Here is a 26,919-nt window from a genome sequence, read left to right on the forward strand (position 1 = left end):
GAGAGAGAGAGAGAGAGAGGGAGGGAGAGAGGAGAAGGAGTGAAAGAAAGAATGAGAGAGAGGGAGCGAGAGAGAGAGGGAGGGAGAGAGATGAGAAGGAGTGAAAGAAAGAATGAGAGAGGGAGCGAGAGAGGGAGGGAGAGAGATGAGAAGGAGTGAAAGAAAGAATGAGAGAAAGGGAGGGAGAGAGGAGTGAAAGAAAGAATGAGAGAGGGAGGGAGAGAGAGGAGTGAAAGAAAGGAGAGACAGGGAGAGAGCGGGAGAAAGTTAGGGAGCGAGAGCATGAAAACTTCTGTTATCTAAAATGCGACAAATCCAAACGGATCTGTTTGCCCGCGAGGACGTTTTTCTTCTTTTTTAAGATGAGTTACACGAGGCGAAACCGGACGTACGACGCGTGGCAGGAATGTGACCGGAACCGATTTGACCGTTTTAGTTTTTCTTACAGCGTGCACGTCCAGAGAGTCCACGGTGAGGTCGTAGGGGTCCATGCTGAGGTTGTCGAAGACTTCCTTGAGCGTGAACTTCTGGCCGCCCTTCTCCAGGACCACGCGGTCGGCCTGCGTCTGGTACGTGGTCTTGATGAACTTCAGCAGGTGCTTCTGGTTCATGCAGGCGGCGGCGTGGATGTGCGTGTCCACCTGCGTCGGGAGAGCGAAGCAGACGACGCGCGCGGTCCGTGAACTCTAGAATTATTTAGACGAAGGGCGCTGGAGTTCGATACGGCTTCTGCTGCGGGGAAACGGCCCTTCAGAATAAAAGCTCAGGCGAAAAAACATCGTCAGCCAGATACATTTTAATCCATCTTTCTTTTTTCCTTTTTTTTATATAGATGCAAAAAAAAATACCGACCGACCTTCCTGACGTTGTAGAAGTCTCTGTGCGGGACGCATTTCAGCTCTTTCAGCTCCGCCATTTCATTCATCATTTCGTGCAGGTAGAATTTAGAGGCCAAGAAGTTCAAGCGTCTGTGGCAGTAGGTTTTCCTGTGAGGCGTGTAAGACGCGTCAGTAATCTTTACGCCCCCTTTTTAGTGAAATATGACTACAAAAATGTCCATTTATCCTTTTGCTGAGATTATCTATATCTTTTAAATGTCTGTGTACTCACGTGGGGCCGTCGGCTATCATGGCGAGCACGTGGCTCAGGTCTATGGCGAAGGTCTCGAGGTCGGGGTACGGCAGGTTGTGGGGCCGCTGGCGCTCCAGGGCCTCGGCGTCGTCGTAAACGTTCACGATGCCGTCCTTCATCTGCAGCTCGTAGTTCAGGTCCTCGGGAATCCCCTCCGTGGAGTACGGGTCCTCCCCTCCGCGGGGGGAGGGGCAGATGTCTACCGATGACGGGAGCGAATGTACAAATAATTAGGAATTTAAACGACAGAGGCGGCTTTACAATAGGAGGTATTATTCATATATGTATATGTATCAGTTTGTGACACGCGCTCCGTAAACAGCACTTTAATGCCAAATATAATCAGTGAGACAGTATTTCTGATTCATTTCTTGGCGTTACGATGGAGGTCAGCAATACGATATCATGTTTCTTCCTGTTTACGGGCATCTGTTTATTCTAAACAGGCTTAAACTTCTACAAGTGGTCATAACTCATAAAGCAGTTCCTCTTTATTCTTCCTTTGGAGTTGAGTTGACCTTCTTAGTGTTTAGCAGCACTTTGTTTACGAATCTGAGCTCTGCCAATAATGTTTATTTGAACCCTTTTAGACTATTTAACTATATATTATTATATATATATATATATATTATATGTTATATATATATTAGTATTCTACATTCCCACTTTTAATTCTTTCTTTAAACATCATCCTTAATATTACTTAAAGGTTACTTAAAGCTGTAATATATGAATTTAGCAGGAGACCATAGAAGTTATGGCTGGGTGACTTCATATTACAATTAGGGCTGTCAGCGTTAACGAGTTAATCTATGCGATTAATTTGGCCGCGTTAACGCACAAAAATATTTTAACGCAATTTTTTTTTTTTTTTTTTTTTTAACCGCGGCAGTACGGTTTGACACTGTTTCCGTTTTTAAAACAATCATTTCTCCGCGAAAATAAGGAGCAGAAATCAGTTTAACTCGTGGATGAATCAGTCGGGTTTCCTCCTGCTCCTCCTTCCTCCCGTCTCCCCCTCTGATACACAGAGGAACAGAGGGGCGACGTGTCGGGTGACGCGGCGCGGAAAGAACTCGTCACACGAAACCTTCAACGTGATTGGTCAATCCGTTTGTCTGTCAACATTTCGGGGGGAAAAAAACAATGAACACTCAGTAAATCACAAAGGACCTCCCACCTCACAGGTAAGGCTCATTTAGCAGCCTGTCAGTCAGAGAACCAGAGGACACGGCGCGAGGACAATGAGGCTCATTTCAGAGCTGAGATTGTTCTGGAATGTTTGATGTATAACACGTGGGGGTGTGTCACATGCAAAAGACTTTAAACGGTGAATTTAATTTATTTTGTAAAATGTATAAAATGCCCCCAGCCTCCAGAGGGTTAATGTGACATATGTGAATGTCAGTCAGTTACCAAGGCCACTGGTTCTGCTGTGTTCAATGTTAAAGATGACAGGACCAATGGGGTCTCAATATACTTCTTTTTTTTTTACTAATCTGATGTTTCATTGAAGAAACAATTTATCATCCACGATATTAAATACCTCGCTGGCACTGTATATGTAGGAGCCTCTTTGAAAACACAGCTCTGTGTGAAGTTTTGTCTTTAAAAAGAAGGGAAACACTTTTAACCCTTGTGTTACCTTCGGGTCATTTTGACCCGATTAAATATTTAACCCTTCCCCCGCCTTTGGGTCATTTTGACCCGATTCAATGTTTCACCCTCCTGTTACCTTTATATTTACTAACATATTTTACCCTTTGGGTTCAATTTGACGCCAGCAATTAAAACCTCCAGAAAATTATTAGAATTAATATTGTTTTCCAAGTTTAAGTGTGAGGCACTTTATGTTTGTTTGTTGACTACCGAAAGAACACCGACATTAAACATTGAATGGGGTCAAATTAACCCGAAGGCGGCAGGAGGGTGTAATATTGATTCGGGTCAAAATGACCCGAAGGCAACACAAGGGTTAAACGGTGAATTTAATTTTTTTTGTAAAATGTATAAAATGAGCCCAGCCTCCAGAGGGTTAACGTGACATATGTGAATGTCAGTCAGTCACCAAGGCCACTGGTTCTGCTGTGTTCAATGTTAAAGATGACAGGACCAATGGGGTCTCAATATACTTTTTTTTTACTAATCTGATGTTTCACTGAAGAAACAATTTATCATCCACGATATTAAATACCTCGCTGGCACTGTATATGTAGGAGCCTCTTTGAAAACACAGCTCTGTGTGAAGTTTTGTCTTTAAAAAGAATGAACTTTTAACTTTTAATTGCGATTAATCGCGATTAATTAATCGCAATTTCAAAATGTGCGATTAATTAGTTAATTTTTTTTAATCGATTGACAGCTCTAATTACAATATTACAAATTCTTTACTATTGATATTTTGCGACCATTGGTGCTTTTTATAAAATATTCCCATCATGAGATTTTTGATGAATGAGCGGATCGAGGTTTTTCTAACGAGTAAAACAGGAAGTTTAGTACCTGGCATGATCTCATCCTCCTCTCGCCACTTCTGATTCTCGGCCTGGCGGAGGAATCGGGCGGTGGTCCTGGGGAAGGTGTGGTAGGCCAGCCTGGAGTACTTCTCCCTGATGAACAGCGCCGCCAGGAGGCTTTTGGCTGCCTGCTCATAATCCTCAACTGTGATCTGGGAAAACACCAAGACATTATTTCTAAATCCTCTTTTCGAGATGTAATCATGAGCTGAAGCTGTGGTGTCGCCTGACGTCAGCTTAAAGGCCCGGCGGCCATGCTGGAAGTCCTCAGCTCTTGCGCAACAGTGACGATGGCATTTCAACCAACTTTCTGCAATATTGACATTGCATTCATTTGTTTTTTTCATTTTATTCTATTGACAATTTCATATTTTTTTGTATTTAGTTATTAATTGCCAACATTCAGAGGATAGAGTCTTTTAGATTTGGCCAAAAGCTTTGGCCAAACTTTGCTCCAATAAGAATAGGAGTCCATAAATATCTCGTCCGTCTAGTTTTCCGGTGTGAACTGACCCTGCGGTCTCCCCCCGGTTTCCTTTGAAGTCTTTTTCACTTCATTGTGTGTCGATCTTTGCGTTCAGCCACGTTTTAAATGTGTAAAGATGCCGCTCCCTTTTCTCTGAGTGCCATGAGACGCGATGAGGACGACGCCGCGGTAACGGGTCGGCTCTGTGACGGGTCGGTTCTGTGTGACGGTGACGGGTCGGTTCCGCGTGACGGTAACAGGTCGGTTCTGTGTGACGTAACGGGTCTGTTCCGCGTGACGGTGACGGGTCGGTTCTGCGTGACGGTGACGGGTCGGTTCCGCTCACCCCGGCACAGTAATCTCCACTGATGGTCACCCTCTGGAAGTCTGGAAAGTCCTCTTCGGGAAAAGGTTCTGGCGTCGTCGGGTCGAGCACCGGGGACGCCGACGACCAGGCCCGGTCCACGTCTTCAGGGACGTGAGAAGACGCCGACTGAGAACGCTTCAACCGGAAACTCCTCTTCCTGGTGGAGGGAGGGAGGGAGGGAGGGAGAGAAATGGAGCGAGAGAGGGAGGGAGTGAGAGAGAGAGAGGGGGGGAGAAGGAGTGAGAGAGGGAGAGAGAGAGAGGGAGATAGCGACAGGGAGAGAGCGAGGGAGGGGGAGAGAGAGATAGGGAGAGGGGGGAGGGAAGGAGAGAGAAATGGAGAGAGGGGGGGGGGAGAAGGAGTGAAAGAGAGAGGGAGTGCGAGAGGGACAGAGAGAGAGAAATGGAGAGAGAGAGGGGGAGGGAGAAGGAGTGAGAGAGAGGGAGGGAGATAGCGACAGGGAGAGAGCGAGGGAGGGAGAGAGAGAGAGGGGGGGAGAAGGAGAGAGAGGGGGAGGGAGAAGGAGAGAGAGAGGGGGAGAAGGAGTGAAAGAAAGAAGGAGAGAGAGGGAGATAGGGAGAGAGCGAGATAGCGAGAGGGATAGAGCGAGGGTTAGGGAGGGTGAGAGAGAGAGAGGGAGTGAGAGAGAGAGCGGGAGTGAGAGAGGGAGGGGGAGAGAGAAGCGTTGTTACTTGCCCTCCTCACAGAAAGGGGAGGAGCCTGTCAGAGTCTGTCTCCTACTTCTTGGCCGACTCCTCCGAGTGCTGCGCCGCCAGCTCCCGCTGCAGCGCCCGCTCGCGGCCCTCCAGCAGCCCGATGGGGCAGTCCTCCGCCACGTCGAACAGGGCCAGGGCGTCCTTGTTGTCCTCCTCCTTCAGGGCGGAGGCGTACACCTTCTCCGCCCGCAGGCGCACGCGCTCGTCCACCTCGCTCATCGACTGCCTCGGGAAGAGCCGCGGCGTTTCTGAGGGAGTCGGGGAGAGTTTGAGTCTTCAGTGAAGTCATTCCTCCGTTTCGTTTTGTCTTTGTCAGCGACGGTTTCGCTCCGACCGACTCCGGGAGGAGAGCTTCTCCTCCAGCTTTCATCCGTCAGAGAAATAACAAACTCTGTTCTCACTGACAAGGACACATGTATGTGGAGACCAGATAGCCACCATTCCCCTGCATTCATTTTCTCTTGATCACTAAAGACAGAAATATCTTAATATTGAGGAGTAAGTGTGTGTGTGTGTGACCCCTGGGGAATGCGTAAGTAATTATTACTCAACGCACAGCTGTGTTAAAGTCTGACAGAGGCACAACGTGATGTTAGTAGTAATAACTAGAACGGGCACTCGGTAGAGCGCATACCTTCGCATATCACAAGATTGGGCATTGAGTTATGAACATGTTGGCATTAGTTGCCAATTGGATAAAAATTGACCGCGCTATGGTAAAAAGAAGATGTTGACCTTTTCATGACCTTGACCTTTGACCCGATCGATCCCAAAATCTAATCAAATGGTCCCCGGATAATAACCAATCATCCCACCAAATGTCATGCGATTTGATTTAATACTTTTTGTGTTATGCGAGTAACACGCATACAAATAAATAAATCAATGCGAAGGTAATAAAAAATAATAATAAATACACGGCGATCAAAACATAACCTTAACTAGAATGGGCACTCGGTAGAGCGCATACCTTCGCATATCACAAGATTGGGCATTTAATTATGAACATTTTGGCATTAGTTGCATGCCAATTGGACAAAAATATATCGTGCTATGGTAAAAAAAAGAGTTTGACCTTTCCATGACCTTGACCTTTGACCCGATCGATCCCAAAATCTAATCAACTGGTCCCCGGATAATAAACAATCATCCCACCAAATTTCATGCGATTCGGTTCAATACTTTTTGAGTTCTGCGAAAGATTTTGACCTGTTCTTGACCTTTGACCCGATCGATCCCAAAATCTAATCAACTGGTCCCCGGATAATAAACAATCATCCCACCAAATTTCATGCGATTCGGTTCAATACTTTTTGAGATTTGCGAATAACACGCATATAAATAAATACACGGCGATCAAAACATAACCTTCCGGCATTTTCAATGCGAAGGTAATAATAACTTTATTTATATAGCACCTTTAAAAACAATGTTTTCAAAGTGCTCTACAGAGAGTCACGGCAAAACAAATGGAATAGTAAGAAACAAATATTACATAAAAAATATATATATTTAAATTAAAATAATTTAAAAAAACAGACAAACTAAATCAGGGGAGCCAAAGTTCTGCATAAAAGGACGAGATCACTTAAAAGCTGTTCTATAAAAACGGGTTTTAAGAAGTGGTTTCTGATTCTGCGAAAAACAAACATCGGTGACCTGTGAATCCGCGTTGGCTGAGACTCGGCGTGACTCTCCCCAGGGAACTCGTCTTCGGCGGCCACATGTCCCGCCAACACGGACAAGTTACAGTGAACACGGTTGATGACTGTCTCGGGTGTCTCGGGTGAGCTCTCAATCCCATGGGGGACGGGGTGGGAGGGGGGGGGTCATCCTCTCTGTGATGACACTGGGAGTGGTGCGCAGCAGCGCAGTGGAAACAACAACGGTGTGTGTTACTGGTCTGCCGGTGCGTCGCCGTGTTTTAGTTTCTGTGTCTTTTGAATCCAACAGTTTGAGTCCTGCTTAGTTCACGACGAGAGGCGGAGCATCGGGAGCTCAGCGAGGAGATGCAGAGATTCAGCCGAGTAAGAGGAGGAGAGCTCGAGGCGAAGAGCCTACTGGTCGATGGCGTATGCATGCAGCCCCCCCCCCCCCTCCCCCGTGTTATCTGAAACCGTGTTGTGGTAGATTACAACACACCTGTACTTCACTGCTCACGGGTGTATGCACAGACACTGAAGAGATGCAGTTTTTATATTAAATATAATCGTCGTTCCGCACTTTAATAAACAAAAAGCGAGTTCAGATTCATACCACAGCGTGTGTGGATTAAGATCAAATAAGATAATCCTTTATTAGTCCCTCGGTGGGGAGATTGCAGGATTACAGCAGCAGGTGTAGGGTCGTGAGCAGTAATGCAAGTACAAAAAAGTGAGAACAATTCAATCGCATTATTAAATATACAGACGGAATAAAAGTGTATACAACGTGATAATTAAGTGTATTTGCGTATCAGAAACAGTCAATTTAAAGGGTCCAAAGTGTCTTAGTGTCTTAGTGATTTAGTGTTTTAGTGTCTTAGTGTCTACTGCCCCAGTCTGTTGAGCAGCCTGACAGCAGCGTGATGGTGCAGTAATAAAGAAGATTATGGAAGCAGTTCATCGAGAACCCGATGCTTCTGAATCGTTTGCCTATTCTTAGGGATGAGAATTGATAAGATTTTAACGATTCCGATGCCTTATCGATTCCTGCTTATCGATTCGATTCCTTATCGATTCTTTTATTGATTCTTATTGGGCAAGGGGTGAAAAAAAAGAGCACAAACGGGTTTATTTACATTAATTTTCTTTTATATAATTTTCTATAATGCTGCACACACCATATACAGTATGTATACATACACATTTACATTTTTTTAAATAACCAAAAACATTTATATATATTCCTCTTGAACTTAAAATAAAATTTACATAACTTAAATATAATGTATTCTGTTTAATTTAAACATGTTCCTAGAAATTACAGTGCTCCTTCCTTTTTTTTAAAGGGTATATGAACTGAGCTGCCAAAAATGAAACTAGCAGTGGCAAATACCAAGTGTGCAACCATCAATTGTATGGATCATCAACAATTCTTGTGCAGAAAAGTAAGCATGTCTGCTTTCTCCGGGAGGATACGCGATCTCTCAGGACTTCTTGTGTCTCCAGCCGTGGAGAACACTCTCAGATGGGGTGGAGGTGTACACAAAGATATGAGGAGGTGTACAAGATGTGCTGTCGCCTGTGACCCAGACGACCAGCCTCTGAACCGGTCTGACTGAACCTCATCAGCTAAATTGGATGGCAATGGAGATTATTTATATCGTGAAAGCTGGTTTACACAATGAAACAAATGGCACAAACAAAATCGCTGAATTTGCTGAGCTGACATAAAGCCACATTAAGAGGGGAGGCAAACACGACCTCAATGTAGGGGGCTGAAAATGGAAGATTCTATAGCTAAGCTAGCGTAGCTATATGCTAAGTTTAATAATGGATTAAAAATCGATATGCTCAGTTTAATAATGGGTTAACACGATAACGCGAACGTTTGCTGATAACACACGCTCTCCGATAATTAACACCGTTACGATCAAAGATTTCTCAAAACTGGACTTTCAATCCAAACGTGAAGTGATCAATAATGGGACCAATGCCGGAGCTCAAATGTCTGCTTCAAACGAAGGGACAGAAGATAACTTGATCGACTACACACAATAAAGGCAAATGGCTTCACACAGTGAGTGGTTGTGATCACTTTGGAGGAGTTTACCTTGGACCAGTGGTCCCCAAACTACGGCCCGCCTCCACATTTGGACCGGCCCCCTGAACAATACCAGAGACGCGCTCCGATTTATTATTTTTTTCACCTGGCCCGCTGCCGTTGAGATTGCAGTGAGACGCGGAGAAAATGTGGAGTGGTGCTCTTCACAATAAAACATCTTTGATGGACGTGTCGCGTCTCGGCCAATCAGCGTTCAGATGTCCACAGCGTTTGGGAAGTTAGGTTAGCTTGAATGTTAGTCCGCTACATCTGCTGCTGTCACGCTGCACGGTGTAGCGATACTAACAGAGTACCCGTACGCTAAAAACGATGTGATTTAGCATATTTTTAGTATCGATACTTCATTAAAAGAGCGATCAGAGCGCACGCAATGCTCCGCTCGTTAAACGCTGTCTGCACGCGCAGCGCTTACAGCGAGTGGCGTGCGCAGCGCTCAGCCGTGATGCGCGCACACAGGTGAGCACACTCTCACCTCACACTAGCACTTTTTGTCGTGTGAAATAGAGCCCAACTTTAGAACGCCTCTGCCTCGTTGCCATGTTTGCTGCAGTCTGAAGAAGAAACTAAAAAAGTTTGCGCATGCGCAACGCCACAGAGGACCGTTAGCAGAATTTGGCTGACTATTTCAAACAATCTGTTCACTGGGAACCGGTTCTAAAACAGAACCGGTTCTCAATGCCCATCCCTACCTATTCTTGACAGTTTGGATGTGACTGTCAGAAGTTCGATTACTCGCCCTGCTTTTCATCGTTTGTTGCATTGCTCCAGACTAATCTTTTAAGTCGGTCGATCCTGTCGTTTTTCTCGACGTCTCAATCGATAAGTCGGTGTATTTGTGATACTTTAAAACCAGATCAGTGTCAAGGAACCGAAAACTAAGAAGCAATTCTCAAAGAATCTGCCGTTCAGCATCCTGATAATTCCTCTCTGGCTCATCAGCAGGCCGTCCTGTTGGTTCTCGTGACCCTTTGGATGGAAGGTCATGTTTATTTGTGTTGACTGGATTCTCTGACACACCCATGAGACGATGAACCGGGCTCCTATCTTTAAACCTGACCCTGTGAATTAATACGTCGAGTAGCTTTGGCTGCGTCCCGGTGACGTGAACACTACCGTTGCTCTCCAGCAGGGGGCGACGGCGGGTGGTGAAACGGACCATTAACGTCAACCATCAGTGTGAAATAAAGTTTTATTGACTATCTCAATCTGCCGATATTCAGGAAAATATCGGCATTAATGTGTTTAATCCATAAAAATACAATCTTTTATTTCCTCATTTAAATTGTGTGTTTTCATGAGGATTCAACTATTTAAAAATACCATCGCAAAGTAAAATGACACTTTTAATTATGTGTAGTTCACGCTGAAAAAATAATAATAACGTCATCAAACATGGAATGAATCGGTATCTTCCGATATGAATCATCACTGCTCGGCAATCGGTATCACGTGATCGTGGATCCCCGCGAGTTGTTCAGTGTCCGTATCCGACCCGTGACCTCCCGGCACGCGTCACACTGAATTCTGATCGCTCATTTCTTCACCGTTGCTATTAATACGAATGTTGCCGGTCACGGCATCCATCTCACCACGGAGCTATGAACAACAATCAAGTGGCAGACAGGAAACGCAGCGCCGCTACGTCAAACTCCTCCACGTGCAACTCTACCCGACGGACGACTCTGGGCGATGTCGGCGCCGTTTCTCGACTCGCATATTTGGGGAGGCCGGCATGTCCGACATGTCTACTACGCTCTTCTATCCACCGCAACAGCTGAGCCGCCTCTGGGATGACCTTGACCTACATCCTTCATGAGAGAAACCTGTTCTGCAACGGGAGGCTCTTTAACAGATGTAAGACACATTCACAAGAAGGGAAAACAAACAGACCTCCGCGTAGCCTAAAATATCTTTAAATTAGTGCTGTGAAAAATAACGCGTTATGATTAAATTCCAGGATTAATTAGTTTGTTTTTTTTACGCATTTAACGCATTCGCAGAATGAGCTTCCAATCCGTCTGTTGTTGGTCGTCTCTACAGCAGCATGTCATTCTGTCTCTACGTGTCGCGTTAACACGACTCTGATCTCCGGCTCGCGCGCCGCAGAGCTCCGATGGTGAGCAAGTTATGTGCATCCCTGTGTATGAATGTATATATCCGTCTTTTGTCATAAATCTTTATGTTCTCACAAAAATATACCGAGAATATTGGTAATATGTGATTAATCATGATTAATCCACAGAAACCTGTGATTAATTTGATTAAAATTTGTAATCATTTCACAGCCCTACTTTAAATTAAATGCTTCAATACTTTAAAATACTCTTTTTGTTTCAGCTGTCCCTTTAGCCTCACGGCCGATGTTCTTATCTCCACAACCTCTTGACGACGACGTCATCGCGTTACTCCTCGGAGCTCGCCGAGGGTTCTCTCTGCGCCGCTTACCTTCCGCGCTGGTTTTGGCCATGTCTGGCTCTCTCTCTCTCGGTGTCTGCCTGGCGAGTCAAAGTGTTTCGGCTTTTCCCGCGTCTGCTTCGATGTCTTTTGAGTCTCCCTCCGGCCCCGAGCTGCCGTGTCTCGCGATAACACTTTTAAAAGCGTCGCAGACGCCCTCTGATGCCTCCGTCTCTCGGCTCCACGACGCTGCTCTCCTGGCTTCTTTTATTTCTTTCGCGCCGACTGCCTCGGTCACGCTTGTGTATGTGCTCCGGGTCCCTGTGTGTGTGTGTGTGTATGATGCAGCTGCTAGTTGTTGTTTTGTGTGTGTCCCTCCTCTCTACCTCTATTTTAGGGTGTTGAGAGCATCATGGCAACAGGGGCTGCTAATCCAAACTGGTGTCACAACTAGCTGCTGACATGTCTGTGAGATGAGGAGGGGAGTGTAAATACTGCGGCTCAAAGGTGATATTAAAAGTCATGGGAAAATAGATTTGGAAAATCTTAATTTCCCCCAGATGAGTCGGTTAAATATAGCTTCAGCCACCGGCCGTGGAGTTGAGGACCGTAAAGACCTCTTCATGGAATGTAAACAGCTTTTTATTGAGGCGGTTTAATGACTCCATTGTTTACCTAAAGCAAACAGTCCCAGCTCATTTCCACGGTTGAGCTTGCCTGTCACGGAAAGTCATGTCAACAAATGTATTTAACAAGAAATGTTATTCACGAGAGAAACGCAGTGCATTAAAATGGATTTAATCTTGCATGTTCAAGACTGCAGAGAAAAATCCTGCGTTCACAAAGCTCTCGTCACACTTTCTACTTTCGTTGTCACCGACGAGCCCAAAGTCCAGTTATATATAATAATACATCTACACAACATATAACTTTCCTTTACACTGGATAAAACATTGAGCTTTTATCATGCTGATGAAAACTCCACCCGGCCATTGAGGCTCTTCATGTCGCCAACTGATGACACGCAAACCTTTTCCTGCTCAGGAGTTTATTACAGGGTTCCTACGGTCATGGAAAACCTGGAAAAGTCATGGAATTTTAAAATGGTCATTTCCAGGCCTGGAAAAGTCATGGAAAAAACTTACATCATAAAAGTTTTGGAAAAGTCATGGAAATTTGTTAGAATCACATGTTCATTTACGCCGAGTTTGAAATAATTAATATGTTTTTTTAAGGAAAGATGCTCAAAATATAAGCCGGCGTACACTCTCAATACGCAACATTTTCGAAACTTTTCATGTTTAGACCGAGATTTCAGTTTGGTCATGGACATTTGGTTTAAAGTCATGGAAAAGTCCTGGAAATCCATCGGTCAAAATGTGTAAGAACCCTGTTATTACTTTAGTTAAACTATTGTCAAAGTCATCTTTATTATCAATTTTCCAATGTTTAACGTACAGAAAATCGAAAGTATGTTTCTCTCTTTTTGTCCGACATAAAGTGAATAATTTTAATAAAAAGTGAGAAAGCGATAAGGTAATAAAGTGCAAACAGTTCACAACAACAACAGAGAATATTTAGACAACATATATTTGAAAATTTAAGAACTATAAAAAAAGTCTTTGGTCTGTATTTTAGCAGCAGTCGTACGTGAAGTTCTTTTAGCGGCATTTGACATCCGAGTGTAAAAGTCTAAAAGCGGAGGAGTGGGAGAAGAGAGAGAGTTCAGCTAGTGGGAGTTTGTTTTTATAAATGTGTTATATATGTATACTGTGTTTATATATGTATACCATCTTCATACTCTGGGCTCTTGGACGGCTTTAACGCCGAGTGGCCGGCAGGGGTCTCAAGCTTTTGGCTCAAAATGATATAATTTCCATTTATTTTAAAGCTTTAAAGACAGAACTTGCTGTAGTTAAACACTTATTTTTATAATTTACACTTATCACAGCCCAACATTTAAATTATTCTGCTAATGTTTGCCCTGAAACATTTTTCTGTCGTCCTTTCAATAATATGTTTTGCTTATTTTATTTACTCAGTTCACAATTTCTCTTCTTTTTTTGGGGCTTTATTGTGTATTCATGGTTTATTTTTTACGAGCAGATACAAAATAGATGGACAAACTAAAAAAGTCGATCCGATACAACTACCCGTGTTTGTGTTTACATCAAAAACATGATATTTAAAAGCTCGACAGGAGTTCAGGTGTGATGTCGTTCTCTTAAAAGTGATGGAAGTTTGCTTCCATCCCCTCAAAGTGGCGACGGCAGGTACAAGCCCTGCTGGATTATATGCTCACCTTTCCTGAGGCATGGCGTCGACTGCTGCTTGCGGAGGGGCGTGTCCCGCCTCTTCATCGTGATCTGTGTCGAGAGGAACAACAAGCGTTATTGGGAGCGGTCTAATCCAGAGATTACTGGTGTTAGCGACTTTCAAGTCACGACTCGTAGAGTTTCGAGTCTGTAGAACCAGATGAAGGTCAACGGGCGGCTCCAAAGTGGTAGTGTGTTGTTTCAAGAGTGTGTATAGGAGGTCAAAGGTCCTGCACCTTTTCACGGTGAACTTCCATTTTACTAACTTTTTGTTTGTCGATGTATTTAGCCATAGAGGAGTCCTTCCATCTCTCTTATCTGAACACACGGCTGCTGCTCCATTGAGGTTTTGATAGGGTGCAAACGGCCAAGACTGGTGTGAGCTGCAGTTGTTGAATGCTAATAAATAATATTTTGTTAGATCTTGGCTGTAAAAATGAGGTTTCCCAATTCTTTCGCTACAAAAGTCTGAGGTTTCCATATTGTTTGGCTACAAATGTATGAGGTATTCATATTTTTGTTGGATTATTCTGATTTATTATTCTGATTTATTTGTATTTATCAATATCGCTGCATCAAAAGGTGCAGCAATACTCCATATCGAGGTCAAGAAGATGAAAAAATTAAACTATAAACCGGATGAGAGTAGGGATGGGTATCGTTTGGGTTTTTTCCGATACCGGTGCTAAACCGGTACTTTTAAAACGATACCGGTGCCTAAACGATGCCTGAACCGATACATTTTTTTTAAAACGCACAATGAGGACACTAAAAACCTCTTCGGCCATATTCTGTAGAAGCCGTTATCATGGAGCACTGACAAACAACGGATATCAGACTGTTAACATACACAATATATGTTCTCCATTATATGATGTGATATGTATTGTCATGTGCAGACTTTATAGGGTTAATCCTGTCACTGTGTTGATGGGCAAAGAGAACAACCAATCAGAGGGACTGAAGATGACACGTGACAAATAAAGTTTAGCTTCTGACAGCGAGAGGTCCACTGAAACAAAGTGACGCCCCACGGTCTTTATTCCTCCGTCATTATATTCCCGGCAACACCGGGTATACAGCCGGGACCGCTGGACACCAACACATCTGCTAGCAGACTGTCACGCTCGTAGCTCGTAGCTAGCTTAAACGTGGTTATAATGGCTAATTTATTATTTCGTGGCCTACTTTTATGAATGCAAGACTTTCAATCAACGTTCCGGTACTAATCTGAGTTCAGGCTGCTCGTCATCATCGGTCTCCACGTGTTCAGGGGGACCGGTGACGCCACATTGGCACCGGTATCCGGTACCCAACCCTAGATGAGTGTCGTAATAATAATGATGACATGTCGATTGCGTGCAGGTGGGAAGGGCGAGCCGTGAAATGAGTCACAGCTGACCACAGGCGAGACGGGGAGGGAGCGGCAGGAGGACTTCTCCTGCACCTGGTCTCAGATCACTCCTTTAGTGTACACCTGGTCTCAGGTCACTCCTTTAGTGTACACCTGGTCTCAGGCCACTCCTTTAGTGTACACCTGGTCTCAGGCCACTCCTTTAGTGTACACCTGGTCTCAGGTCACTCCTTTAGTGTACACCTGGTCTCAGGTCACTCCTTTAGTGTACACCTGGTCTCTGGCCACTCCTTTAGTGTACACCTGGTCTCAGGTCACTCCTTTAGTGTACACCTGGTCTCAGGTCACTCCTTTAGTGTACACCTGGTCTCAGGTCACTCCTTTAGTGTACACCTGGTCTCAGGCCACTCCTTTAGTGTACACCTGGTCTCAGGTCACTCCTTTAGTGTACACCTGGTCTCAGGTCACCTTTAGTGTACACCTGGTCTCAGGTCACTCCTTTAGTGTACACCTGGTCTCAGGTCACTCCTTTAGTGTACACCTGGTCTCAGGTCACTCCTTTAGTGTACACCTGGTCTCAGGCCACTCCTTTAGTGTACACCTGGTCTCAGGCCACTCCTTTAGTGTACACCTGGTCTCAGGTCACTCCTTTAGTGTACACCTGGTCTCAGGTCACTCCTTTAGTGTACACCTGGTCTCAGGTCACTCCTTTAGTGTACACCTGGTCTCAGGCCACTCCTTTAGTGTACACCTGGTCTCAGGTCACTCCTTTAGTGTACACCTGGTCTCAGGCCACTCCTTTAGTGTACACCTGGTCTCAGGTCACTCCTTTAGTGTACACCTGGTCTCAGGCCACTCCTTTAGTGTACACCTGGTCTCAGGCCACTTTAGTGTACACCTGGTCTCAGGTCACTCCTTTAGTGTACACCTGGTCTCAGGCCACTCCTTTAGTGTACACCTGGTCTCAGGTCACTCCTTTAGTGTACACCTGGTCTCAGGCCACTCCTTTAGTGTACACCTGGTCTCAGGTCACTCCTTTAGTGTACACCTGGTCTCAGGTCACCCTTTAGTGTACACCTGGTCTCAGGTCACCTTTAGTGTACACCTGGTCTCAGGTCACTCCTTTAGTGTACACCTGGTCTCAGGTCACTCCTTTAGTGTACACCTGGTCTCAGGCCACTCCTTTAGTGTACACCTGGTCTCAGGTCACTCCTTTAGTGTACACCTGGTCTCTGGTCACTCCTTTAGTGTACACCTGGTCTCAGGTCACTCCTTTAGTGTACACCTGGTCTCTGGCCACTCCTTTAGTGTACACCTGGTCTCAGGCCACTCCTTTAGTGTACACCTGGTCTCAGGCCACTCCTTTAGTGTACACCTGGTCTCAGGTCACTCCTTTAGTGTACACCTGGTCTCAGGCCACTCCTTTAGTGTACATCTCAGGTCACTCCTTTAGTGTACACCTGGTCTCAGGTCACTCCTTTAGTGTACACCTGGTCTCAGGCCACTCCTTTAGTGTACACCTGGTCTCAGGCCACTCCTTTAGTGTACACCTGGTCTCAGGCCACTCCTTTAGTGTACACCTGGTCTCAGGCCACTCCTTTAGTGTACACCTGGTCTCAGGCCACTCCTTTAGTGTACACCTGGTCTCAGGCCACTCCTTTAGTGTACACCTGGTCTCAGGCCACTCCTTTAGTGTACACCTGGTCTCAGGTCACTCCTTTAGTGTACACCTGGTCTCAGGTCACTCCTTTAGTGTACACCTGGTCTCAGGTCACTCCTTTAGTGTACACCTGGTCTCAGGCCACTCCTTTAGTGTACACCTGGTCTCAGGCCACTCCTTTAGTGTACACCTGGTCTCAGGTCACTCCTTTAGTGTACACCTGGTCTCAGGTCACTCCTTTAGTGTACACCTGGTCTCAGGTCACTCCTTTAGTGTACACCTGGTCTCAGGCCACTCCTTTAGTGTACACCTGGTCTCAGGTCACTCCTTTAGTGTACACCTGGTCTCAGGCCACTCCTTTAGTGTACACCTGGTCTCAGGCCACTCCTTTAGTGTACACCTGGTCTCAGGCCACTCCTTTAGTGTACACCTGGTCTCAGGTCACTCCTTTAGTGTACACCTGGTCTCAGGTCACTCCTTTAGTGTACACCTGGTCTCAGGTCACTCCTTTAGTGTACACCTGGTCTCAGGTCACTCCTTTAGTGTACACCTGGTCTCCTTTAGTGTACACCTGGTCTCAGGTCACTCCTTTAGTGTACACCTGGTCTCAGGTCACTCCTTTAGTGTACACCTGGTCTCAGGTCACTCCTTTAGTGTACACCTGGTCTCAGGTCACTCCTTTAGTGTACACCTGGTCTCAGGCCACTCCTTTAGTGTACACCTGGTCTCAGGTCACTCCTTTAGTGTACACCTGGTCTCAGGTCACTCCTTTAGTGTACACCTGGTCTCAGGCCACTCCTTTAGTGTACACCTGGTCTCAGGTCACTCCTTTAGTGTACACCTGGTCTCAGGCCACTCCTTTAGTGTACACCTGGTCTCAGGCCACTCCTTTAGTGTACACCTGGTCTCAGGTCACCTTTAGTGTACACCTGGTCTCAGGCCACTCCTTTAGTGTACACCTGGTCTCAGGCCACTCCTTTAGTGTACACCTGGTCTCAGGTCACTCCTTTAGTGTACACCTGGTCTCAGGCCACTCCTTTAGTGTACACCTGGTCTCAGGTCACTCCTTTAGTGTACACCTGGTCTCAGGTCACTCCTTTAGTGTACACCTGGTCTCAGGCCACTCCTTTAGTGTACACCTGGTCTCAGGCCGCTCCTTTAGTGTTTTAGTGTACACCTGGTCTCAGGCCTTTAGTGTACACCTGGTCTCAGGCACTCCTTTAGTGTACACCTGGTCTCAGGCCACTCTTTAGTGTACACCTGGTCTCAGGCCACTCCTTTAGTGTACACCTGGTCTCCTGGTCTCAGGCCACTCCTTTAGTGTACACCTGGTCTCACACCTGGTCTCAGTTAGTGTACACCTGGTCTCAGACACCTGGTCTCAGGCCACTCCTTTAGTGTACACCTGGTCTCAGGCCACCTTTAGTGTACACCTGGTCTCAGGCCACTCCTTTAGTGTACACCTGGTCTCTGGTCACTCCTTTAGTGTACACCTGGTCTCAGGTCACTCCTTTAGTGTACACCTGGTCTCAGGTCACTCCTTTAGTGTACACCTGGTCTCAGGCTTTAGTGTACACCTGGTCTCAGGCCACTTTAGTGTACACCTGGTCTCAGGTCACTCCTTTAGTGTACACCTGGTCTCAGGTCACTCCTTTAGTGTACACCTGGTCTCAGGCCTCCTTTAGTGTACACCTGGTCTCAGGTCACTCCTTTAGTGTACACCTGGTCTCAGGTCACCTTTAGTGTACACCTGGTCTCAGGCCTCCTTTAGTGTACACCTGGTCTCAGGCCTCCTTTAGTGTACACCTGGTCTCAGGTCACTCCTTTAGTGTACACCTGGTCTCAGGCTTTAGTGTACACCTGGTCTCAGGCCACTCCTTTAGTGTACACCTGGTCTCAGGTCACTCCTTTAGTGTACACCTGGTCTCAGGCCACTCCTTTAGTGTACACCTGGTCTCAGGCCACCCTTTAGTGTACACCTGGTCTCAGGTCACCTTTAGTGTACACCTGGTCTCAGGTCACTCCTTTAGTGTACACCTGGTCTCAGGCCACCTTTAGTGTACACCTGGTCTCAGGCCACTCCTTTAGTGTACACCTGGTCTCAGGTCACTCCTTTAGTGTACACCTGGTCTCAGGTCACTCCTTTAGTGTACACCTGGTCTCAGGCCACTCCTTTAGTGTACACCTGGTCTCAGGCCACCTTTAGTGTACACCTGGTCTCAGGTCACTCCTTTAGTGTACACCTGGTCTCAGGCCACTCCTTTAGTGTACACCTGGTCTCAGGTTTAGTGTACATCAGGTCACTCCTTTAGTGTACACCTGGTCTCAGGTCACTCCTTTAGTGTACACCTGGTCTCAGGTCACTCCTTTAGTGTACACCTGGTCTCAGGTCACTCTTTAGTGTACATGTACACCTGGTCTCAGGTCACTCCTTCACCTGGTCTCAGGCCTCCTTTAGTGTACACCTGGTCTCAGGTCACCTTTAGTGTACACCTGGTCTCAGGCCACTCCTTTAGTGTACACCTGGTCTCAGGTCACTCCTTTAGTGTACACCTGGTCTCAGGTCACCTTTAGTGTACACCTGGTCTCAGGCCACTCCTTTAGTGTACACCTGGTCTCAGGCCACCTTTAGTGTACACCTGGTCTCAGGTCACTCCTTTAGTGTACACCTGGTCTCAGGCCACCTTTAGTGTACACCTGGTCTCAGGTCACTCCTTTAGTGTACACCTGGTCTCAGGCCACTCCTTTAGTGTACACCTGGTCTCAGGTCACTCCTTTAGTGTACACCTGGTCTCAGGCCACTCCTTTAGTGTATACCTGGTCTCAGGTCACTCCTTTAGTGTACACCTGGTCTCTGGTCTCAGGCCACTCCTTTAGTGTATACCTGGTCTCAGGTCACTCCTTTCGTGTACACCTGGTCTCAGGCCACTCCTTTAGTGTACACCTGGTCTCAGGTCACTCATTTAGTATACACCTGGTCTCAGGCCACTCCTTTAGTGTACACCTGGTCTCAGGTCACTCCTTTAGTGTACACCTGGTCTCAGGCCACTCCTTTAGTGTACACCTGGTCTCAGGTCACTCCTTTAGTGTACACCTGGTCTCAGGCCACTCCTTTAGTGTACACCTGGTCTCAGGCCACTCCTTTAGTGTACACCTGGTCTCAGGCCACTCCTTTAGTGTACACCTGGTCTCAGGCCACTTTAGTGTACACCTGGTCTCAGGCCACCTTTAGTGCACCTGGTCTCAGGCCACCTTTAGTGTACACCTGGTCTCAGGTCACTCCTTTAGTGTACACCTGGTCTCAGGTCACTCCTTTAGTGTACACCTGGTCTCAGGCCTCCTTTAGTGTACACCTGGTCTCAGGCCTCCTTTAGTGTACACCTGGTCTCAGGCCACTCCTTTAGTGTACACCTGGTCTCAGGCCTTTAGTGTACACCTGGTCTCAGGCCACTCCTTTAGTGTACACCTGGTCTCAGGCCTCCTTTAGTGTACACCTGGTCTCAGGCCACTTTAGTGTACACCTGGTCTCAGGCCACTCCTTTAGTGTACACCTGGTCTCAGGCCACTCCTTTAGTGTACACCTGGTCTCAGGCCACCTTTAGTGTACACCTGGTCTCAGGTTAGTGTACACCTGGTCTCAGCACTCCTTTAGTGTACACCTGGTCTCAGGCCACTCCTTTAGTGTACACCTGGTCTCAGGTCACTCCTTTAGTGTACACCTGGTCTCAGGCCACTCCTTTAGTGTACACCTGGTCTCAGGCCACTCCTTTAGTGTACACCTGGTCTCAGGCCACTCCTTTAGTGTACACCTGGTCTCAGGTCACTCCTTTAGTGTACACCTGGTCTCAGGCCACTCCTTTAGTGTACACCTGGTCTCAGGTCACTCCTTTAGTGTACACCTGGTCTCAGGTCACTCCTTTAGTGTACACCTGGTCTCAGGCCACTCCTTTAGTGTACACCTGGTCTCAGGTCACTCCTTTAGTGTACACCTGGTCTCAGGTCACTCCTTTAGTGTACACCTGGTCTCAGGTCACTCCTTTAGTGTACACCTGGTCTCAGGTCACTCCTTTAGTGTACACCTGGTCTCAGGCCACTCCTTTAGTGTACACCTGGTCTCAGGTCACTCCTTTAGTGTACACCTGGTCTCAGGTCACTCCTTTAGTGTACACCTGGTCTCAGGCCACTCCTTTAGTGTACACCTGGTCTCAGGCCACTCCTTTAGTGTACACCTGGTCTCAGGCCACTCCTTTAGTGTACACCTGGTCTCAGGTCACTCCTTTAGTGTACACCTGGTCTCAGGTCACTCCTTTAGTGTACACCTGGTCTCAGGCCACTCCTTTAGTGTACACCTGGTCTCAGGCCACTCCTTTAGTGTACACCTGGTCTCAGGCCACTCCTTTAGTGTACACCTGGTCTCAGGCCACTCCTTTAGTGTACACCTGGTCTCAGGCCACTCCTTTAGTGTACACCTGGTCTCAGGTCACTCCTTTAGTGTACACCTGGTCTCAGGCCACTCCTTTAGTGTACACCTGGTCTCAGGCCACTCCTTTAGTGTACACCTGGTCTCAGGTCACTCCTTTAGTGTACACCTGGTCTCAGGTCACTCCTTTAGTGTACACCTGGTCTCAGGTCACTCCTTTAGTGTACACCTGGTCTCAGGTCACTCCTTTAGTGTACACCTGGTCTCAGGTCACTCCTTTAGTGTACACCTGGTCTCAGGCCACTCCTTTAGTGTACACCTGGTCTCAGGCCACTCCTTTAGTGTACACCTGGTCTCAGGTCACTCCTTTAGTGTACACCTGGTCTCAGGTCACTCCTTTAGTGTACACCTGGTCTCAGGCCACTCCTTTAGTGTACACCTGGTCTCAGGCCACTCCTTTAGTGTACACCTGGTCTCAGGTCACTCCTTTAGTGTACACCTGGTCTCAGGCCACTCCTTTAGTGTACACCTGGTCTCAGGTCACTCCTTTAGTGTACACCTGGTCTCAGGTCACTCCTTTAGTGTACACCTGGTCTCAGGCCACTCCTTTAGTGTACACCTGGTCTCAGGTCACTCCTTTAGTGTACACCTGGTCTCAGGCCACTCCTTTAGTGTACACCTGGTCTCAGGCCACTCCTTTAGTGTACACCTGGTCTCAGGCCACTCCTTTAGTGTACACCTGGTCTCAGGCACTCCTTTAGTGTACACCTGGTCTCAGGCCACTCCTTTAGTGTACACCTGGTCTCAGGCCACCTTTAGTGTACACCTGGTCTCAGGTCACTCCTTTAGTGTACACCTGGTCTCAGGCCACTCCTTTAGTGTACACCTGGTCTCAGGCCACTCCTTTAGTGTACACCTGGTCTCAGGTCACTCCTTTAGTGTACACCTGGTCTCAGGCCACTCCTTTAGTGTACACCTGGTCTCAGGCCACTCCTTTAGTGTACACCTGGTCTCAGGCCACTCCTTTAGTGTACACCTGGTCTCAGGCCACTCCTTTAGTGTACACCTGGTCTCAGGTCACTCCTTTAGTGTACACCTGGTCTCAGGTCACTCCTTTAGTGTACACCTGGTCTCAGGTCACTCCTTTAGTGTACACCTGGTCTCTGGTCACTCCTTTAGTGTACACCTGGTCTCAGGTCACTCCTTTAGTGTACACCTGGTCTCAGGTCACTCCTTTAGTGTACACCTGGTCTCAGGTCACTCCTTTAGTGTACACCTGGTCTCAGGCCACTCCTTTAGTGTACACCTGGTCTCAGGTCACTCCTTTAGTGTACACCTGGTCTCAGGCCACTCCTTTAGTGTACACCTGGTCTCAGGCCACTCCTTTAGTGTACACCTGGTCTCAGGCCACTCCTTTAGTGTACACCTGGTCTCAGGCCACTCCTTTAGTGTACACCTGGTCTCAGGCCACTCCTTTAGTGTACACCTGGTCTCAGGTCACTCCTTTAGTGTACACCTGGTCTCAGGCCACTCCTTTAGTGTACACCTGGTCTCAGGCCACTCCTTTAGTGTACACCTGGTCTCAGGCCACTCCTTTAGTGTACACCTGGTCTCAGGCCACTCCTTTAGTGTACACCTGGTCTCAGGCCACTCCTTTAGTGTACACCTGGTCTCAGGTCACTCCTTTAGTGTACACCTGGTCTCAGGTCACTCCTTTAGTGTACACCTGGTCTCTGGTCACTCCTTTAGTGTACACCTGGTCTCTGGTCACTCCTTTAGTGTACACCTGGTCTCAGGCCGCTCCTTTAGTGTACACCTGGTCTCAGGCCACTCCTTTAGTGTACACCTGGTCTCAGGTCACTCCTTTAGTGTACACCTGGTCTCTGGTCACTCCTTTAGTGTACACCTGGTCTCTGGTCACTCCTTTAGTGTACACCTGGTCTCTGGTCACTCCTTTAGTGTACACCTGGTCTCAGGCCGCTCCTTTAGTGTACACCTGGTCTCTGGCCGCTCCTTTAGTGTACACCTGGTCTCTGGTCACTCCTTTAGTGTACACCTGGTCTCAGGTCACTCCTTTAGTGTACACCTGGTCTCTGGCCACTCCTTTAGTGTACACCTGGTCTCAGGCCACTCCTTTAGTGTACACCTGGTCTCAGGTCACTCCTTTAGTGTACACCTGGTCTCTGGCCACTCCTTTAGTGTACACCTGGTCTCTGGCCACTCCTTTAGTGTACACCTGGACTTTTATGCACATGTTTCTATGGAAACCTAAATGATGTGTATTTGTGTCAGTTAACAATTGTACAGAGTTATTTTTACTAATCTAGAGCTGAACTGCTGTCACTGATAAGTGATGCCGCTGTTTTCAGAGCTTCCTTGTTTTATGTTAAACCACCACAGCAGGATGACTCTGCTCTTTAAAGTCTCAAAGGAAGCCACTGCTGCAAGATTAGTTGTTAAACATAAATGTCCCCGCCCTGGCTTATCTTTGCACTTTGTGGAAACTATTGTGCAACGTTCTACCTGCAGACACACGAGTAGACCGTCGTGTACATTCCACAGAGAGAGGGGAGAGAATTTGAGAGAAAAAACAAGCTTTCCTGAAATTCTTAAACATTATAAAAGCTTTTCGATTTGAGAAAAAAAAGCAAATCTTATACTTTTTAGGATATTATCCTCAAAGTGCAGCCGAGAGGAGTTCCAGTCACCAGACGGAGACGCGTTGGTGCTACAAAGAATGCAAAGGTGATGTAAATGATGAGATGTGACGATCGGTAAGAGGCCGGAAGAAGAGAAGTTAAAAACCCTGGTGCAAAAGAATCGTTGTAAATAAATATTCACAGTTGTTCCAGCTGTTGTACTTACTGTTTGCGGGGTTGTGCTCAACGCCAGCGCCTCTCCAGACCGCAGAGACCCTTATTAGGCTTCCCGGCCTCCTCTGGCACGCAGACACACGACTCTCACTGCCCGTCCCGACAAGTTTGATCACCAGCGCTCAGAAGGAGGAAGTGATCTGAATCTCTCTCTCTTCTCGGGCGCAGTAGAGGAAGCGCTGGAGGAAGCTCGTGTTTGCACCGGCGCTGAGCGCCACTGGAGACTATTTATAGATCACGCCCATCCCTGTTTATTCAGGAGGAGGAATGCCCATCGGCAGTTCAGCGTGAAGGCAACATGGCAGGTTGCGCAATGGATCAGGGTGTCCACTAACCACTTGAAGAGAGAAGTAAGAGTTGACAGGACAGGAAGTTGAATACGATTCCGCCCCCCCCCCCCCCCCCGACTGGGTCGACTGATCCAGGGAGTCCGGGGTTGAAAGATCCCACACACCCAACGATGCCTCTTTATGTCTAGTCATCGTACCGTATCACAACAATGCAGTCCTGTACGTCTCGCCTCGGTCTCAATTACATTTTTTAAAATTCATTCTCATCCGTTTAATGATACTGGTGCGTTTCTTTTACACACATGCAGGATGGGGAGAAAGGTTCTTCCAAACAGAGTTTAGTAACCTGGAAAAGTCATGGAATTTTAAAATGGTCATTTCCAGGCCTGGAAAAGTCATGGAAAAAAATTAAATCATAAAAGTTTTGGAAAAGTCATGGAAGTTTGTTAAAATCACATGTTCATTTACGCCGAGTTTGAAACAATAAATATGTTTTTTAAAGAAAAATATAAGCCGGCATATGCAACATTTTCAGAGTTTTTCAGTTTGTTCGTGGAAATTTGGTTTAAAGTCCTGGAAATCCATTGGTCAAAATGTGTAAGAACCCTGTAACTATCAAAGTCATGATGCTGCTGATCGTCAGCGGTACACATTCACACATGGAAGATACAGAATACGATGCCGATGCAGAGTATTCTGGACAGTAGAGGGCGCTCTTCTGTTCCCGAAGTCCCTCTCTCGGCTGGGTCAGAATTTATATTCTCTGTTCTTACAGTATTTTGCGTCACATTGTTTCCGGTTGCTTTTTACCGGCTGTCCAATAAATGCGTACAGACATTACAATTTAAATACACTGTTATTGGCGTACGACTTTGTTTCTCCTCCTTTTCGAAGGGGTCCATTTGAAAGGTAATAGTAAAGTTTTAAATGTAAATAGAGCCTCTTAAGAATAACGGCAGGGATTTTCTCTGGCGCTCCGGTCCATCGGTCATGCAGACGTTACACATGGAAGAAAAACATTGTTTTTTAAGGGCATATCTGATATTGATGTTTGAGAGCTAAAGGAAATTACGAGCGGCACATATATCATCATCACTTCAATAACAAACCTTCTAGTCCTGGATCCCATTGTTCTTTTGGACCACCAGGAAATACTTCGTAAAACAAACCTGTCTGCGCCCTCTGGTGGACAAATAATATAATGCTGATGTTTTCTCAAATACCTCCATCCCTAGTTTGGCTTCTCTGCGATGTCATTTCCTGTTGCACGTCTTCATGTCACCGGACATGTATCGTCGTGGCAGATTTAGCAGCCTGCTTGTAATTATGAATGCTAAACATCTGGGATTCCTAAGAGTTGAAATACATCCCACTTGGCATAAAGAACTAAGAAAGTTGACAGTTATTGCATTATATGGTGCGTATAGATTGCATGTGTATTGTAAATAGTTCTGAAAAGAGCTGCATTCATGTTTTAGTTAGTTTGCATGACTTTTTTTGTTTTATTATCTAAGAAATGACAAAAAAATAAGCAATTTTGTGGATGGACTTTGCAAAGAAAATACTGCATTTCACTTCTTGGCAAACACATTAATGATTCTCATTTATTGATGGAACGCATTACATTGATATCATCTCGTCATTCCAACAGGGAGGTTGAGGAACATATCCAGATTTATGTTTGTAATTTAAGCGGAGGTCAAGAATGCTGATTATCTGGCGTTCCTGATTGGATGAGCGGCTCGCTGCGCCTCCCTCTCTCCATCCATCAAGACTTGCATTCCTCGCAAAAATGATCATTAATTCGGCCAAAAAAATGCCTCGATTGCACAATTTGAGGAACTTGTTGACCGAGACAAATTCAGTTTGATTTGGGTTTTGTGCGACTGATGAGCCACGTGTTGATTTTAGAATGGAATGCACACCCCTGTGGGTTTAATCGTATTTTACTACACACACCATCATAAAATGACGAGGCACGTCAACTCTTATTTTGCCTCCTAACAAACACACACTGTCACACACACACACACACACACACACACACACACACACACACGCATTAGTATGATCTGGGGTCACCAAATAACAGACAAGTTGCTTAAAGTTCTCTTCACTGTTGCTTTCATTCATTTATTTATTTTACACCGAGGCCGCTGCATCCAGCTGAAAGCCATTACCACTTCCTGCCACGTTCCACCACAACAACGCCATAAATCATGTTGCGTGTCAAATGCGTTAACTAGGATTTATGACGTTCAAATATAGACACAGATGCAGTTTTAGGCTTTTAAATTTTTTTTTAAATATTTAGCGTCTAACCGAAGTGCTTTGTTGAAGCGGCGTTGGCTCCACGTTTCCTCCTGTGAAGCTAGGTGGCAGCACAGCACTTGTTAGCTCCTCACTCCTACCTCAGGCTCTCCATCACTCTCCTGCGTCTTAAAATACCACTTGGTTATGCATGTTGTTACGCTTTTTCTGTAAGACTTGCCCACTGCTCCTAAGGATGGGTTAAATGTAGAGAACACATTTCATATATGAATGTAATATGACAATAATATATGTCTTTAAAACATCTATAATATGATTACTTTTTCAATAATGTATAGTCATCACAACAAAGGTACAACAACAGATGACTCGGCGTAAAGA

General features: G+C 46.2%; 1 protein-coding gene across 2 annotated transcripts in view; it reads right to left on the bottom strand.

Moving 5' to 3' along the window:
• ampd3b (adenosine monophosphate deaminase 3b) overlaps nt 1–24,178 on the bottom strand; it is a 30,476-nt gene extending 6,298 nt beyond the window's left edge. Inside the window, exons 1-8 of one of the 2 annotated variants that reach the window (XM_056417845.1) lie at nt 23,970–24,178; nt 13,658–13,721; nt 5,222–5,444; nt 4,460–4,637; nt 3,634–3,799; nt 1,111–1,330; nt 857–986; nt 447–641 (exon numbers count right to left, since the gene is read on the bottom strand). In XM_056417845.1, the coding sequence (XP_056273820.1) occupies nt 447–641; nt 857–986; nt 1,111–1,330; nt 3,634–3,799; nt 4,460–4,637; nt 5,222–5,444; nt 13,658–13,715 (1,170 nt within the window). In that variant the 5' untranslated portion in view covers nt 13,716–13,721; nt 23,970–24,178. Of the gene's footprint in view, nt 1–446; nt 642–856; nt 987–1,110; nt 1,331–3,633; nt 3,800–4,459; nt 4,638–5,221; nt 5,445–11,406; nt 11,657–13,657; nt 13,722–23,969 lie in introns of those variants that run through there. The other variant, XM_056417846.1, reaches the window with a different exon arrangement.
• Between the last annotated feature and the right edge of the window lie 2,741 nt (nt 24,179–26,919).

The sequence above is a fragment of the Pseudoliparis swirei genome, chromosome 6, assembly GCF_029220125.1.
Source record: "Pseudoliparis swirei isolate HS2019 ecotype Mariana Trench chromosome 6, NWPU_hadal_v1, whole genome shotgun sequence".
In the NCBI taxonomy this organism is placed as follows: Eukaryota; Metazoa; Chordata; class Actinopteri; order Perciformes; family Liparidae; genus Pseudoliparis; species Pseudoliparis swirei.